Source organism: Strix uralensis, chromosome 1 (assembly GCF_047716275.1).
Source record: "Strix uralensis isolate ZFMK-TIS-50842 chromosome 1, bStrUra1, whole genome shotgun sequence".
NCBI lineage: Eukaryota > Metazoa > Chordata > Aves > Strigiformes > Strigidae > Strix > Strix uralensis.
The window spans coordinates 32,882,868-32,900,968 of NC_133972.1; the positions used below are offsets into that span (position 1 = coordinate 32,882,868).

The 18,101-nt window shown below is 41.2% G+C and overlaps 1 protein-coding gene across 1 annotated transcript in view; it reads left to right on the forward strand.

Moving 5' to 3' along the window:
* The window catches only part of COLQ (collagen like tail subunit of asymmetric acetylcholinesterase), a 42,793-nt gene extending 27,858 nt beyond the window's left edge, over window positions 1-14,935 (forward strand). Inside the window, exons 12-17 of the mRNA XM_074861755.1 lie at window positions 3,152-3,248; window positions 5,026-5,162; window positions 8,039-8,158; window positions 8,764-8,884; window positions 11,154-11,256; window positions 13,246-14,935. Coding sequence (XP_074717856.1) covers window positions 3,152-3,248; window positions 5,026-5,162; window positions 8,039-8,158; window positions 8,764-8,884; window positions 11,154-11,256; window positions 13,246-13,315 — 648 coding nt within the window. The 3' untranslated portion in view covers window positions 13,316-14,935. The remainder of the gene's footprint in view (window positions 1-3,151; window positions 3,249-5,025; window positions 5,163-8,038; window positions 8,159-8,763; window positions 8,885-11,153; window positions 11,257-13,245) is intronic.
* Window positions 14,936-18,101: the final 3,166 nt, after the last annotated feature.

Consider the following 18,101-nt stretch of genomic DNA (forward strand, 5'->3'; position numbering starts at 1 on the left):
GATTTTCAGATGAGTTATGAAGGCAAGGAATTGTGTGTAAATTTGATACTGACTCCTCCACTATAGCATTTTCCAAGGAGGAGGTAGCAATATTGGTATAGTTACCTGTTCAAGTCACCAAATGGGCCTCTTGAGTGCACCTTTCCTTTTGTATTTATTTTAAGCAATGATATTGGGCATACAAAGGAGACCAGTTCCTGGTGCTCTGAATTGTCACCTGCAGAGCCTGTTTCTGCTGACTAACAGGGAAGGGAACCTGTTCTCACTACACCTGTGTTGGTGTTAATATACGTCTGCTCAGATACAGGAGCCTGTAGATGCTGTGGTTGATGGGCTTAGCTGAAAGTATTTTATTTGCAGTCTGGTTATGCTGAGCATTGCAAACAGAGGTACATGCCTGCTTCACTGTTACTTTCATACCATCAGCTAATATCTGAAGTGAAAGAATAGCCAGTGTGGGGAAAAATTAAAAGCTGAGTGTTAGGGAGAGAATAATAGGTCACCAAGTAAGGAAGGTATGTGCAATGTAAGTTAGCTAGATGACCCCCAAGAAATATTTTTTTTTGTCCTTGATTTGTCAGGTTTTAATAGCTGATATGTGCTCTTTGTTGATTTTTTTTTTTGTAAACTCTGCTCATCTGTCCTGCCAAATAAGCACAGAATATCTTTCCAAAGCATAAGGCAAAGAGAAGACATAGTGCCTGCAGATCAATTTGAACACAGTGGACTCCTTACTTGACCTTAGAGATTTTGTCACATTACACAGTGTCTTAATCAAAAAGCAGTGATGTAAAGCGTGTCATAATTTAAGGCAACAATCAGCGTGACTAAAATAACTATATTCTGGCCCTAAATTAGGATTTCTAGGCCCAAGGCTCAGTATACAAATCCCTTTCTGGTGCCCTGAAAGCAATTTCAGCTTTGATCTTCTGCGTGAAAACTGGTTTCCCTCTCTGTAATTGGTGAACTAGCTATTTCCTTTCTTCTTTTCTAATCCTTTGAAATATCTTGGGAGTAGCGTTTTAAGGCTCTTTGGGTCTGGCTGCTGCCTTTAAGTGCTGTAGTTGTCTGACTGTTTGTTCAGCTGAGAGGATAGTTTCCATCAACATGGGGCCATTTCCTGTCTCTTGATCCAGCTGACATCCCTAGATAAAAGCAGCTAAATTAGGAAGGTGTTACTTCCACTTCCATTTTGAGATACATCTTGATTACCTCACTGACTTCTTCAACTCTCCCCTGCCTCTGGGGCAGGCTCTTCCTAAAGGGTGGCCAGGAGATGGGAGTCACAAGTCGCAGCCTCACTGTATTCTCACTGAGATATAACACTCAAAGCTTTGTAACTTGGGAACTGACCCTAAGGAGCAAGTTTAGGGTTTCAGTCTTGATAAGGAGGAATGACTTAGGGCTTTATATAGGGCTTCCTTTTGAAAGAAAGGAGAGGAATATAATTATTGTCCATGGGAAAGCCATGAATGCCATGGGTGCATGTGAAAAGGACAAGGCAAACATATTTAATTATTATGCCACTATTATTTAACTTATCTGTGCTAAACAAGAAAGCATTAAGCAATCATTCCTCCAAAGCAGGAGACACAGAAGACAGCTCATTTTCAGGCAGTACGTGTCCAGCTGGTGCTGGCTCGCGTCTGCCAGATCGCTCTTGTGTAGGGGAAAGAGATTTCCCACAGACTTCTTTGGGACTACAAAATCCTGGTCTGATAGTTCTGTGTTGCATAATGTAAGAAGTAATTAGGGATCAGCAACGCTGACATTCACATAAATCCTGGAATGTTTTGATGGCACAGAGCTTACCTAATAGGATTAAACAAAGCAAATATTCAATTAGTTCTTTATGGGCCATGGCAAAATCAACGTTCCTCTGTTGAAATGGTGCAAGTGACATTCAAACGTATCCATGGGATACAACATATTATATAACAACAAATTATTTTAGCATGTATTACTATCTATGCTTCATTACTCTGAAATTAGACATGCAACCACTTGTCATGTGCCCGTGAATGCACATTAACCTGGAATTACACCATCTTCAAGGAATTCATCTCCTTTTCATTAAAAGAAAGCTTACATAGTACACATAATTTTTGTTATGATGAATAATGTATGATGTTACATAACAATCAAATCAGATATTTTAACTTTAAGCTATGTAATACACTTCTGAAATACAAAGCTGAGAAATCCAAGCCTTGGAGAGTATACGAGTATGAAGATAAACATAGTTATTTTTAATAAGTGTCACCATATTAAATTCAGGAGCAAAAATAGGAAGGTGCTGAACAGTTCTAGGGTGAAACTTCCAAATGCCTGAGAGTTTGGCTGCACAAACAAGTTCCCATGAGGCCAATTAGGGCTGATTTTACAGAATATTATCTGTTGTATGGTAACTGTGTGTAAGCTCGTCTCCCATAGGTAATTTTACAGCATTTTGACTGAGTGATAAGGTACCAGAGGGACCCGATTTGTCAGCATGGTGCTGTCACACACTAGCTTGCACTTTGTAAAGCCAAGCCCTTGCTTTCCTTGCAATGATTTGTTAACATAGCTATACCCATGGTGGAAGTCAGGGAGATACAGGAGTCCAGGCACCTTAAGTACTTCTGAAAACACTGTGAAAGTCATTAGTGTGCTTCTGAAAGACTGCACCCTAAGACTGGAAAATGTCACTGTGGAAGCCCTTGCAGACTCTTTAGTGAATTTTCTCTTTTATCCCACAGTGTGTATTAGCGCAGTAACTAAGGATTTCCAGGGTCAGCTATTTCAGCTCCACCAGCCTTTTCTTTCTGAGCTGTGCTTTCTGAGCTCCTAGAGAGCTGCCAGGTGTAAAAAGACATCCTTAAAGAAAGGCTATCAAATGATTTAAGTCAGAGCAGGGTGTTTCCTGACTCCACATAGAGCAGATCTCTGGGACCATTCACATTTAGAAGCAGAATTCCTGCCTGGACATGCTTTTCTGTCTCCACGTAGAAGAGGACAGCACCTCTTCCCTGGGATGGTGACTATGGAGCTCATGCTGCATGCTTCTATTGGCAAAAGTCTTGGCTTTCTTGAAAGGGAGGCCAGAGCTGGGTGGAAGAGGTTGTGTGGTATTAATACTTTAGCAAATAAATGGATGTCTCCTCTCTCCTAGGGACTAAAGGGAGACATTGGACCTGCAGGTATCATGGGTCCACCTGGAAGGCCTGGTCCTTCTGGCCAGCCAGGCCCCCCTGGACCTTCAGGATCAGGTAAGCAGGAGATGAGGTGATCTCCTAAACAGTGTCCCTGCTCCCCAGCCCCTCCTGACTCATCACATACACCTACATAGGCCTCTTTACAAAAAGTGCTGCAGGGTTTCATTTGCTTCTCCATTGAAAGCAAGGAGAGGATTTCTCCTGAAGACAGGTCATGCCACCCTTGTCCATTATAAGGACTCTATACCTTACTTTAAAGCCTTCATTATGGCTTCTGATGTTTCAAATAAAACCAAAAACATGGCCTATGTGGTTTCTGTGGGACTTTGGTAGATGAAAAGACATCTGGCAGCCTTGGAGGGACTAGTTAATCTTCATGATCAAAGGTCTGCTGCTTCTCCAGATATCCTGGCTTACAGTGAAAGATTGCGATTTCTAATCAGCCAGGACATACTCATCCTGTGCAGCTCTGTAAAAGAAAAACAGATGAGACTCAAGTCACAATGGCATTAAGGAAAGAAGGGAAGAGAAGAAAAGGGATAGGAGTCAGAGGGGAAAAAAGCAGTGGAGAAAAACTCTATATAAGTGCTGGAGATGTATGCTCACTGCAATTGTACATGTAGAAATCACAAGAAAAATCTTGTAACTGATAATTGTATGGCTTCAAAGCTATGCATGCATATGAACTCTGGGCAGCTTGTGAGACCAAGCATAGACATGAAGGACAATACACAACCCACAATGTTCAGTGACAGTGAAGCCTCAGGTAGGTTTTCTCAACCCGGATAAATAATAAAGTATCTGAAAAGAAAAACAAAACCTATTAGAAACTACTGTTGCTCCAAATGGACAACAGCTGCTTGTACTGCAGCCGGTCTGTTCAATGTCCTCTTCCATTTCGCTTTCCCTTTTTCTTCCCTTGCATACATCAGTGGGCAGGAGGTCTCTTCTTGTGGTCGTGTGGAAATGGTACATCTGTGAAGCTGAGGCCTGCTTCAAGAGCTTCACATATCTCGTATTTCCCATTATGAGACATCTTTGTCCTGAGTAAATTAGCTGAAAGTTTTCAGAGGGCAGAATTTTCACCATGATAATAGGAAGGCAGCCAGGATCTTGAGATTACTTTTTAAAGGCTTTATTCCATCCACAGAAAGTTTATGTGTCAGGCTTGTTAATCTTTCTCCTCTAGAATATAAATTCTGATTCTAAAAGACCTTTCTGTAATGATGTCACTGCTTGCAGTATGAACATATTGGCTCATAGTCTAATTCTGCAGAGTAGCACATCCTTGCCAAAGTTTGAAAGTCAAAAAGCAGCATTTTTTTAAACTTTTATTCATAGCACTCCTGCATCTTTAGTTAGGTTTTCCTGTACAGAAACCTCTGAAGCAGCATTGCTCAAGTGGTTGTACAAATGCACAAGTCCAACATGTTGTAGGTGTATACAGAGACTGACTCTACCAAACTTGGTGCATAGGTGTAGAGTGATCTGTATGTTCATCATGTCCTGAATTTCTGTAGCTTCAAACAGGCTGACATTTATTCTAAGTAAATGATCTCTCTCTTTCTCTGTAAAGTTGGTAGAAAAATTCTAAGTGTGATCTGAAATAATATGACTGTGGCACAAACTCAGGTCTTCTTCCTGAAGTGCTGGAATTGGTGGTTCTGATAATCCCTTCCCTCAGTTCCCAGTGGATTTTCTGGGAGATGTGCATATCTGAAAACTTAGGTAAATGCATCTGTCCACCTGATCTGTACTTTTTCCACTAAGGCTGCGTTTATGTTTTGTGTGTTAACTTCATAACAAGGCAACCTGGTATTTTGCTTTCTAGGGCAAGTCGCAATAGGACCAAAAGGTGAAAGAGGACTTCCAGGGCCTCCAGGGAGATGTCTCTGCAGAGCCCCACATGTGAATAACCCACCATATGAGGAATCTGTGTTTGGACACCGTTATCCAAAAGTCCCAGCGGTAAGCAAATGTTCTGGGAGAGGATGTGAGCTGTTCTTAAGTACTTTTATTGTAAGAGGTAGTGTACTCACTAGTGGTGTACAGAGGAGATATCTGTATATGGGCAATGTGTGATTTCTAGTACCCAAAACCTCTGCACTCCAGTCGGTGCGAAAGAGTTTGGTCTCATAACTAGTTCAAGGATTGTGTGACTGAGGTGCTGAAATGCAGCTGTTCCAAACAGAAACAGTTTAGAAACCTAAACAGCAGTTTAGAAACCTTTTTTCAAGCCTGAGGATGCCCTCTCTTCCATCTCCTACTGTACATATACAATCTTTTTATTTCAGTAAATCAAAATATATTTCAGATTGGTCAGTGAAGTAAGCATCTCTTTCTTGCTTATTTTTTATATCTTCTGCAAAGACAGTGATTTCAGAATTGAATATTTGAACCAAGCATTTTGCATATATGATAGAACTTTCTAAGCACAGATCCTCTACCTCAAACCAAAAAGGAGTCTCTGCAAACCGTGGGAGTCAGACTTCTGAGCTCCTGTAGGTAGACATACACTTCATATAGCTAATTTCAATCTCTAGCCTTCTTGAAAGCATTTTTATGAGAAAATTGGACAAAGTACTTTAAAGGACAAGTCATTGGTGGAAAGTGACCTAGCAATTTTTCATCTCTGATTTCTTTGGTCTTTGTAAATACTATTTCTGTACTTGTCTTTCTGCTGGGCCCTGCCTTATTATTCTGTGCATTGTAGCACTTAATCAGCAATGAAAATGCTACCTTGCTGTTGTGTACCAGCATAGCCCAGCCACCCCACTCATGCAAGTGGGTATTGCTGGGTGTCTGGTCGTCTCTGAATGACAATAAGCAGCAATTAGCTTTGTTAACTTTCCCATCTGTCATGTTGTCAGAAAGCTGTTACAGTGTGTGAAAGTGACATATTCACAACGCTGTCCATTAAACTGGGTCATTGAACTCAATCTTTTGCATGAGTGTGTTGCAAGTCTTGCCAGCTGCTCACTCATCCCTGTCTGTGTGGTATTATAAAAAAGCCCCGTTGTTTTTAACACATGATGGTGAAAGAAGAAAGTGCATGAAATAAACGTGCATATCACATCAGGCTGCATGCTTTTGCAGAAAAACTATCATGTACTTCATGGCATGGAGAACTCAGACAAAAAGATATAAAGCTTGCAATATTCTGTGTAGGTCTTATCACCCTCCTGAATAAGGCACAGTTTCATATTAGATCTTAAAAGATGGTAATAGGAGTGTCACTACCTAAAATATAAGTACCCTATGCCATCGCTACGAACAGTCATTTGATGATAATCAAGTGCCTTTTTGTGCTCAGAAATGCAAGATGATGAAGAAGCCAGCCTCAGGTCTGAAAACTGAGCACTTGCAGAAAGCAGTGTTCCCCGTTTGCCTGCCTCATTTGTTTTACTCCCATGAGTGTCAAGAGCAGGAGCTTAAACGTTGCTTTTATTTATTCTGTTCACATCCCCATGTAGCAGCTTTGAAGCCTGCCTTGTACCACTTGAAAACTATTGTCAGGGTTTCTATAGCTGCACACAGAAAAGACCCAGAGACACTGCTCTCTGCCCCCACCCTGCTGTCGTGGGGTTTGCCAAACCAGCATCCTACTGCAGCATGTCCCCAGTGCAATCACCCACTCATCCATCAGCTCCTCCTGTGCCAGCACTGCCAGAGGAGGGGCGAGGCGAGGAAACAAAGTGCTGTTTTTCTGTCACTGGCTAAGATTCATTTTGGTTTTTAAATCTCTCACAATTTCAAAGGCTGGCATCTGTAAGAGAGAGTTTCAGAGAGCACAGATCTGCTATTGATTTCAAGAGAAATTAGAGTTCTGGAGCTGGGACTTGAGTTCCTGAACACAATTACAGAATCAGTTCTTTGCTGGCTTTCTGTTTCTTTGCTTTCTTTCAAGCTGAGGGCATTTTTCTTCAATGCTTCTTTAATGAAATTGGCCTTTGTTGAGGGCTATGGGAATATTCTGCTATGTAAATATTTCAGGGTAATTTGTTTTAAAAAGAGCCAATTCTGTTTATGCTGGTGGGAATTAGGCTCATCCCTAAATCCATTTTGCTCAGAAGCACTCCATTTGCTTTTTCTTAATTTAAAAATGGTTTGAATCTTGCTAAAATTAATTTGATTAAGATGCTGAAGGAAGAGATTATTTCCTAATGCCCCTTACAGCCAATTTCAGTGACTGAGACATTAAAAATTTGGTAAGAGAGCAGCTCGTCCTAATTTTTCCATTTTGAAATATTTTTTTTTTCTGTTTAATTGAAGACTTGGCTTTAGACTAAAGTATATGCATATCAAGAAACATGCATTTCAACGCCAATTAAATCTAAACAAAGTACAAAGTGGTAAAAGATAAGTGAAGGTTGCATTGAGCAATGCATTATTTATTTGTAGCCATGAGCATGCCTAAAAATTATAGACAAACCCACAAAAAGCATTTATGCCCATATGGATTTTGCAATTGTTCCAGCGTCTAACCATTTGAGCATCTGACAGTTTTTCTCAGCAATGATTGTGCATGAGTACTTGCATGATCATTACCTGTGGGTGTGCATTTTGAAATAGGGACCATTGGAGCCATAGCTAGGTGCTCAGGAAAGACCATTCGCCTTTGGAAACTTGTGTCTCTTCTTACCAGTCACAAAGAAGCCTCTTATGATCTGACAGTCCATGGGTGTAAGTTCTCACACCATTCTGTTTCTGAAAACAACCACATAATTTTTCTGTGTAATCATTTATCTATTTGCAGATACGTGTCAGCTGGCAAAACTAGATTCCATGACATTCCAAAATACTTCTCGAGAGGGTTACCAATCACCTTTTTTTCTGTGTCCCAGATTTTTGTGGTGAATAATCAAGAAGAGTTGGACCGGTTAAACACCGAAAATGCCTTAGCTTTTAGAAGAGATCAGAGATCTTTGTATTTTAAGGATACCTTTGGATGGCTCCCAATCCAGGTGAAAATATGACTGTGGTCTCAGAAGACTCATGGGTGTATGTTTCGTTTTTAAATACAGAACATACTTCTGTTCTCAAGGTGTCATACAGAATCAATGAAGCAAATGGAGAGAAAGCTCATTTTTGAGCACTGCCACAACTATGTATTTTTCTGAATTCTGTTTACAGGAGTCAATTACTGAGGCATTAACTCATCAGTGTTGCAGGTTTTGCTAACCTCCCTGTGTACCAGGCTGCACTGGTGAACAAACTGGGGCTGAGTTTAGGGAATTATGATAGTAAAGAGCATTTTTTACTTAATACAAAATAAGGCAAAACTCACCAGGGTACAAAGTGGAGGAAAAAACCACAAACCCTGTAAACCAAACCCATGTATTTCCTTATTGCTTCAAGGAGCTAAGCTAAGTCCTGCTGAAATCAGCAGCAGCATCCTTCTTGCGTCCACTGGACTTTGAATCAGATTCTGTATAAACCCTGTGAACCACCAAATAGCAGGATAAGAAAACCTGGTTGCGGGATCTACCTCCCACAGCCCTTCACCTCTGCTTGCTAGCCAGGCTGCTTGTGGTCCAGTTCAGTAACTGCTGTGTGTTTGTTTGGCCAGCTCACCCCTTTCTATCCTGTGGATTACCGCTTTGAGGATGGCGGTACCTGTGGAGATGGGATCGTACAGGATGGGGAAGAGTGTGATGATGGCAATGCGGTTGTGACTGATGACTGTATAAGTAAGTTACAGCATGTCAAGAGCAGCCTCTTTCTACCAGGGAAGGTGCATTAGTTGTTTCCACAGGGTACACTTGTGCAAATCACACAAATGTTTCACTTAGTGGAGCTTTCGTGGTTTGTGGATTGAGTGCAGGCACGGGGAGAGGAAGGCATGATGGCCATAGTGCAAAAATGGAGGTCCTTCATGCATGTGGGTGCCACACCCCAGCACAAGGCAGAGGTTGTGCCAAGTACTTCTCATGCATCCTCATTGAGGACTCTGTACCCCACTAGGAAGAGGTGTCTGCAGTCAGAGCAAACCCTCCACATTTCAGGGGTCAGATCCAGCAGCTGGTTTACATGTACACTTCCCTGGGGGCTACTGGTATTCTGGTCAAAAGATGTAGCGTACCTTTGCAGTGCACCACAAAAACCCCTTAGGATAGACATTGAAGCTGGCTGTTTCTAATAGTAAGCTGGATTCCGAGTGCAGTAAAACCGCTTTGGATTTTGTTACTCACTTACATAGGGAAGGTGTCAACCCACTACCTTCACTATTAGGTTTATACAACATTTGATTCCTGTCTAGTCAAGCTTCCTTTCATTTTGCTGGCTGTGGATAGCAAAGAGCATATAAGCATACAAGCAGCTGTGGCAACCTTCAGTTCTACCTTTCAGTTACTTTTACTGCTTGATTCCTTCCCCAGAGTGCACACCATCTATACCTGACACAAAACAGGTTTGGTACTCTGTCAGTTCTAGCAAAGGGATGCTTCTTCACATTTCAGAACAGGTATCAGCCAACACTTTTCATTTATATAGCCCTCCATTTTTTAGCCTGACTTTGAAAATGAGGTGTATGCAGCTACGCTCTATATGAGTTTATCCATGCTCTTATCCATCAGTACCCTTCCCTTATAACTTGGGAATCCCAGCCAATTTCTCAATGACAACAGAAAAGAGATTTCAAAGGCAATTCAGTTGCAACAGGTATAGGGTAAACACATGTAAATAAATGTTCCTCTAAGCTTGCCTGACTGCAGAGTAGTCCAGTGAGAGAGCGTGAGCACTCCAGGCTCCAAGCATGAGAAAATGATTCAGTTAGAATTTGCAATCAACTGTGGGCAACAAGCATGCAGGAAAATAGTGTTCATTAGTTCTAGTGCCTGCAAAATTGTACATGGTGTGTCTGGAGGCACATTGTGTTACTTTGTGTTATACACTGGGCAAATCTTCAGGTCAGTCAAGGTCTTGCAATACATAAGACTTCTGACACTGATATGACCCAAAGAGTTATCATTGAGTTACTTGGAAATGAGCACATTGTCATCATTCTGCTCTTGTGACTGAACCAAAACAAAAAGGTTAACTAAATGTTAAGTGGATTTAATTGTAAAATAGGCTCGTTGTTCTTAGAAGCATCAATTTCTAACAAACAGATCCTTGGTGAAATTAATTAATCATTTCTATTTGCAAATAACCCATTTTAACTCTTATAAACTCCCTATTCTTGAGTGTCATTTTAATCCGTTGCTTAATAGTGTCTCCAAAATATGTCAAGGGGATTTTAGCTAAATGAATTTGTTCAAGTTATAAAGTCATACTCAAAAAGTTGAAGACATCAAAAGCAAAGTCTAGTTGCTAAAATAGCAAACAAACCCATAATTACTGCAGCCTACATGCCAGTTCACCATGAAAAAATGTCACAAGGCCTATTCACGCTCAAGTCAGTAGGAGTCAGAAGTGGGAAAAACACCTTTTTGGCAATTGTTACATACTTTTTTTTTTGATAAACAGGCAATAGGTCTGCATAATTCTATTTGTATGTGGGAACTCACTTGCAGTAGACACACATAGATACTGTGGAATATTAGGTAAAGGTCTCAGTTGGGATTTTCAAACCACTTAATGACCTCAGGGTGTGTTTTTGAAATTGTGACCTCCCCAAACCATTTATGTTAACTGCATCTTATGCTTCCTTTGATTTGTTTTGATAGTAATTATCTATGGTAATAATAATTATTAGAATAAATGCTGTTGTAATTAGTGTTTCTGTAGTAATTATTTTAATAGTTATTCATTCTTTCCCTTGGTCATTGAAATTAGTCTATAAAAGGCATATTCTTTGTAGTGAAGAATATTGCTCCTCCTAAGACTATCCTTACAGGATGCCCTCCCCAAAATGCTCTGTTTTATACTTTACCCTTAAAAATCTACTTCCACTTACCTCACCTGCCTCTTTTACATAGAAAGTGCCTTGAAGGTATTTCTTTCTGTCTTTTTCACTAGGATGCCGCCGTGCTTACTGTGGAGATGGCTACAGACACGAGGGGGTTGAAGACTGCGATGGGAAGGATTTTGGATATTTGACATGTAAAACATATCTCCCTGGGTATGTATGAGCTGTCTTCACTTTGGTTCAGGGTTTTTTTGTTGTGGGTTTTTTTTTTCACTCTTTGCCAGCTTTAAAACAAAAAAGTATTACCCACTTAAACCTTGTTCCACTGGGACCACTGCAGGCAGTGGGAGAGAAAGAGTCTATCAGATTATTTCTGCATATCATTGACTTTAAGGGCTAAATCTCATCTCTCAGTAAAAATCATATGCCTCTTACTGTACAAAATGAATGAAGGTCACATAGACATATGTTTGCCCATTGCTTGCAAAGATTTCCTCATTTGGTGACATCATTGCATTAATGTCACATACCAAGAGTAGGAAAGACCATGAGAAGGAAATGATCATGCTGAAGGAGAAAAAAATTCCAAACCACAACCTCCAACAGACCTCCTGTTGCCCTGACCAGTGAATGGATACTCTAGGTGTATCTTTGTTTCTGAATCAACTGGTCATCTATCAGCCTTTCCAAAAACCAGGAAATTCACTCAACAGCAGATGTAAAGCCACGCAACTGTTTAGCAATGTCCTTCATTTAAAACATCTGCTTATTGTTGACTTGCCTTCTCTGCCTTTGTTTAAGCAGCTTCCTCTGGTCAGCATTTTGCCTCCAGCAGCCATACCTCTATTTAACTGTCAGGTATTGTTACTAGCTAACAGGAAACGTTTAATTTGCAAATGAAATTATACGCAGAGCCCTCATCATTCATGGAATAATAATGCGCTAATTGACAGGAATAAGAAACCACAGGATGTCTTTGTAAATCAAGTGCTGTGCTAATCCCTCCACTGCAATTGTTGGAGCACTCCTGGTGTAGGAGATTACTAAAATCGAGACCAGCAAACCTGACAGCCTGAAACATTTTACAGACATCTCATCTTCAGAGAGTGTGGAGTTGTTTTCTACTGTGAAAACTACTCCCTTCTAAAAGTCTGAAGTTTGGTGCCAAAAATAGCATAGCAAAATCTTAGGAGATTTTTATAAATTTCACTTTTCATGTATGATCAAGCTGTGAAGAGCAGCTGAGATCCTCTATTTTTGTAAGTGCAGTCTGCAAATTATCTGATAAACTAAAGAAAAAGCTGTGAATCATCAGTAAAATGGGATGAATATGTGAGCATGGCACTCCCATGGGAGTTTCATCCCAAATCACCTTTTCTTCCACAAGATCTACTGCAACTGATTTTCCCATTTTCTACTCTTTCCAGCCCCTAAATCCCTCCTCATATTTCACACACCTTCACTTCAGATCTTATGTTGGTTTTCTAAGAATGTGGGTTATCCAGGGACATAGTTTTAAGGACCTGCTTAATGGCTGCTTAATCCGCAGTTTGTGGATTATTTGATGGATGGGTTATTCACTTAGACATATGCTAGCAATAAAATCTCATTGAAACACTTATTAACATCTCTGGTCATCAGTAGGTAGAGTCACTGCAGCTCAGTCTAAGTCAGTAGAAAGACAAAATCACTGTTTTTCCTTATTTTGCAATGACCCACCCTTCAATTTACTTTTTTTTTAGTTTTAAAGTTGGGCATGTGTCACTATCATTATTTCAAGTACATGAAAAGCAAGTTAAAGGACAGGCACAGTCATGCCTGCTGGAGCTATTGGAAGTAACTGGGAAAACACTTAACTCAGAGCCTCAGATATTTCATTACACAGTTCCTGTGGGTGAGCACCAAGGCCTCCTGCACCCACCCCACATAAAGCCCAAGCCCCATTGCTAATGGGGATTTAATATTTTTAACTGACATTACTAGGAATTAAGTCTTCACTCGTAGTTTCTCCTGGACTCTTATTTTGCTGACAAGGGGGAGCACAGTGGAGCACTGATGGAAATTACCTTCTTATTTTGGTTCCCATATGTTGCTGCACATGGCATTTTCTGATGTTCCTCACTCCTTCAGGGATTTACATCCAGAAACCATATAATGTGAACTATACATACTTTGAAACTGAGATATTCTCTTTTATTTTAGGTCTTACGGAAAATTGAGATGCACTTCTTACTGCTACATTGACTCTACACAGTGTCGATACTTCACATGAGGGAAACGGAGGTGGGTAGCATCCCACATGTAGTGGGGTGCTAGGTGCTACACTATCACATATCTAAGAAGGACTGGGACAAAAAAAAACCCACCCACCTCTGTGTGAAAACAAACAAAGAGACGTCATGCTGCTGATGGCCATTTTGAGATTTTTTCTTTTTTTAAAATTAAGTCAGATTGGGAAAAAAATAGGACCACTGCAACCTGTCTTAATAGAGAAAAGTCAAACAGTGTTTGCCAGTAAGACTTTCATGTGGCTGTGGATGGAAGCTTGCTCTCCATCACAAATGCAACGTTAAGCTACTGGAAACTGAATTTCACTAACCAGGAATATCGTGTAACAATTACCTCGACTTAGCACTGTTAAACCTACATGTAAGCTCTTCAGGGTTTTTGTCTTTAAACCTTCTCAGCATAAACACAAAGCATATCTTGGATGTGGTGTTTATAGAGACTTTCTCTTTTATTACAATGTGAACTTTGCAAGTGTTATATCCACATGAGTGATGACTTCAGTTACATTAAGGTTAACTATCCACCTTTGCAGGTGAAAGGAGCAGAGGCCCTTCAGTAAGTGCTTTCAAGATGAGCAAATCAGCCAAAAAAGCTGGTTAACTTCACCTTCAGGCTAAGACATTTGGCTGTGTGTGTCTCTGTGCATGCATGGTAATGCAAGCAGTCACAGGAGGCCTGAAACTGCAGACCACAAAGGCCAATCTGGACAAATAAACTGTGAAATAGTCAAGGACCTCTCTCCCAGGAGAAAATCAGAGGAGGAGGGAAGATAAAGAAGGAACATATTTCCGTATTTTTCATCTCTGTCTTGCTGGCCGGGCTCTGCGTGACCCCAAAGGGGCTGGGACAGTGTCGGTTACCTGCCTGAAACCACAGCGTGACCACGTACACATTGCTTTCACTCTGTTTTCTACACTGAAGGTCTTTTTGTTTTCATCTCCTTGTCCACCCAACCGCCATCATTCAATTACTGGTTATACCCTGTCCTCTTTTCCCCTCTCTCCCACTCGCTGTTTCCACCATCGTGTCTAGGGTACCCCTCAGTGTATGTTCTCACTTTTGTATCGCTGTAAATTAGATTTTGAAGTAGGGTGTTTATGGATGCTCGTTCATGCTGTCTAATGTACATGTATTTTTGTTTTTCAGAAAGTTTGTTCAACTATATTTAGCTCTGATAGGAGTCAGGGTAATTATATACTTATTTATTAGCAAGCATTAAAGAGCAAATTTCACATGGGAAGCATATTAAATGTTATGTGGAAAAGAGTCTATAACAGAAGAAAATGAAACAAAGTGCAGAATTCAGGACTAAAAGCCTCAAATCAAGGTGTTATTTTCATACAAGCCACTCTGCTTTGCGATAAATGCTGTACATGACTGTTTGAATTGCGTGAGTTATCTGCACCAGTGACAGCACTGTAACAGCTGCACTTACACTGGTACTTCTGTAAAGGTTAAATAAAGGTGGGTGTTGCGTTATAATGATAATGCATTAAAGCAATCAAGAAATGCATACAACTTTTATCGCCTGTATAGAAGACTTTAACTCTGCATGTACAAAGTGATACTGGAAATCACCAATTAAAAAAAAAAACAACCAAAATTAGTGTACTCTTTGTGGTTCTCACTTACCTGGGCTATTTATGTTGCTATGAAGCCAAGCCATCAGCATTTGTAGCCCAGTTCAATAGTTCAAAATTTTTCATCTTGGGTTTTTTTTTTTTTTTTTTAACAGAGGTCTTAAGAAAAGGTCAAGGGATCACTGGGACAAGGAACTTGCCATAAACTCTGGAAATCTGGGCACTAGTACAGCTGCCTTTTAATTTCCTGTGCTTGCACAAACAGCAGGTTCCCGCAGTGTCACACCACGTGGGAGCACGTATCCTGGCAGGAGGCTCCCGAGCACAGCCACCCTCCCAGCAGCATGTCCTGCTGGCCAACCCTCCAGCTGAGCCTCTGGCAGCATCTGCTGGGTGCTACCATCCTGGGCTTGGAGAAACTTCATCTGAACTCCTCACCTTCTCCAAGGAGTTCATCTCTACTCCTCAAAAGGCTGGAGTCTTTGAGAAATTTGGTAATCCAAGTGGTCTTTCCCCTTCAGTTTTAAGTTGCATCATTTTTAAAAGCGCCTACCTCCGAAGGACATTGGCGTTGCAAAGCTAGGTGCACAGAGGGTAGGAAATGTAAACAGGAGATGTGATCGCATAGATAAAATTGTACTGTGCTGGACATGTTCAGGAAGGGGTGTATCAGTCTGCTCAGAAAACATTTGCAAAGCATGGATTTTAAATGGACTTTATTAATACAGCACAAACAATTCAGCATCTTAACAGAAAGAAAGCAATATAAGATACAAGGGAAAAAAAATAAATAGGAAACAAGTTTCTTACTACCATTACTGTCTTGTTCCCCTCAGATGATAAAGCATGAGAAAGCTGGGAAGGTGTTAAGTATATATTATTTTAAAAGGCTGCAAAAGAAATCCTTCCTCTTTATTTCTGACATACCTGCTTTGTCAGCAAGTCAGAATTCTTCAGCTGGATGGTGCCTGTTCTGCTGTGAATTATCTTCCCTTCTTCTCTGAGTTTCGTAACACATTGTGCCAAGACTGGTTCAAAAGTTAATTGCGTTATTTCAGTTCCTCGGCCTTTTTTAGCAGCGAATGTTTGTGAGAGTTTTCTAATGATTAGTATGCAACTCAAGACAAATACACAAACAGTATGATCTTATGTCGTGCACTGTATTAAATGTATACTAAAGATCCAGCTTGCACTTAATATATAATTCAATATATGTAATTACCTACTCCATGTATTAGCAGCTCATGTCAATAAATCATGCTGCCTTAGTTCTGCTATGTCCCTACTTTCACATTTCATTTTGGGGTTAACAACACAGTTCTAAAATATAATTACCTAGTTTAAGATGCTGGGGAGGGAAAAAACCCAGTGCCTCCTCTCCCACGCCTGCGTCCTCTCCCTGCCTGCCGCTGGACCCGGCTCTGTGCGGGTGCACTGTGGTGCACAGCCCGGGACTGCGACTGTGCATTCCCACACCCGGTCTTGCCACTGCCTCAGCCCCAAACGGACCCTTCAACACGCCATATGAACTGCTATGCTTTCGTTGATTTCTGGTTGTAATCGATGTCACATGGACTACTTTTATTAAGGCTTTGGGCTGCGGTTTGGGGCATTGTCTCCTCCTGCTATCTCATAACATACTGGCTGGCTTGTAACTCCTACCAGAGGCTGAGCTGATGGCTGCAAACCAGAAAGCAACAGCATCGGGTGTTGAGGGACAATGGGAACAGCGATGTTGGCACCTAGGTTTTGGTCACTCCCAGCAGCCGGCACCCAGGCTTCAAGACAAGGCTCCTGCCTTGCAGCAGCAGCTGGAAAGTCTGTCCTCCTGAGGCTTTTGTCTGTCCCCAGGGGAAATGGAAGTGTATTGACAGCCAGAGAATGAATGAGTCTGTGGGGCGGTATATTTTCTGCCTGTCCTTTCTAAAAGTTCAGCTTCTGTGACATTCACCTCTCTGGCTTCCCAAATGCCTACATCATGTCTTTCTTCACTTCAAATAATTCAAAATTGTAGCTGCCAACCCCATCCTTGCCCATAAATCTGGCCATGCAGGTCATCTCCTTTCTTTGTTCTTACAGTTTCCTTTAACAGCACCAAAGTTCATATCCTTTGTAGCCCCTCCAAAACTCTGCAACGCCCCTGTTGCTCTGCAGGCACTGGGTTTCTCTGGCTTCTTTTTCAGCCTCTCACCCCATCCCTTTTCTAACATCTGTGAATGTCACAGCAAATACCCTTGGCCTTGGTTCTTACCTCCTTAAAGGATGGCTTCTTAGAGAAGCCAACCTCAACGTCTCAAAAAATCACGTGGTGCAATTCCCATTTCAGTCCCACTGGTTTGGACAAGGGGAGAGGGGATTGGCAGTTATCCTTAAACTGGGAGTCCCCCAAAACAGGGACAGTCCTTGAGCACCAGCTGTTTATGAGTAATAACAGCAATTAGTCCCCAGGTAGCCGCTTTGGGGGACAATTCAATAGCATTGGCACTCTGCTACCACATAAAATAATGCCATGTATGAAAAAAAGAAGACCAAAGTAAACCCAAGAAAAGTAAACTAGTGCTGTGCTGTGATTCTTTGATGCTACTCAAGTGTATCATGCAGGCAAGGCAATGCTGCAAGAAGATCTTTAAAGAGTTGTTGGAAAAAATCATGGTTTAATTCACAAAGGGCAAAGAAGAGAGCATTTTGTGATAGACTTTCGAGTTCTTCCTCTGATAGCTTTTGTCTGAGATGGATATGGCAAAGCAAGTGTCCTTTCACTGGAAACCATGCTCTTGCATAGCAAACACCAAGTAATGGGCTATTGAACTCTGGTACAGGCAACGTAAGGTGCTGGTAGAAACTAAAGCAGGCAACTACTGAATGTAAAATTGGGATCACTTCAGAGTAACTGATGCTTATTGATTTGGTAAGGGACTGTGCAACTTGCAGACCATCCGAGCGCTGCCAGACCTTAATCAAAGAGAAATAAGGAACAAAGCCTAAGCAAATGAGTCATTTTGTGTCTTTATTGAACATGGTCAGTGAAAAAAACCACTGTAATGATGCACTCAGTTACATGCCCGGCAATGTGCTCTTTGTTGCAAACTGGGGTCCCTCTGTGCTGAAGGCTGATGTCACTCCAGGTCTGGAGAGGTCAGAGTAAAGCCTGGGAATATGCTTTCATTGCATTGATAATTACTGGGGCAT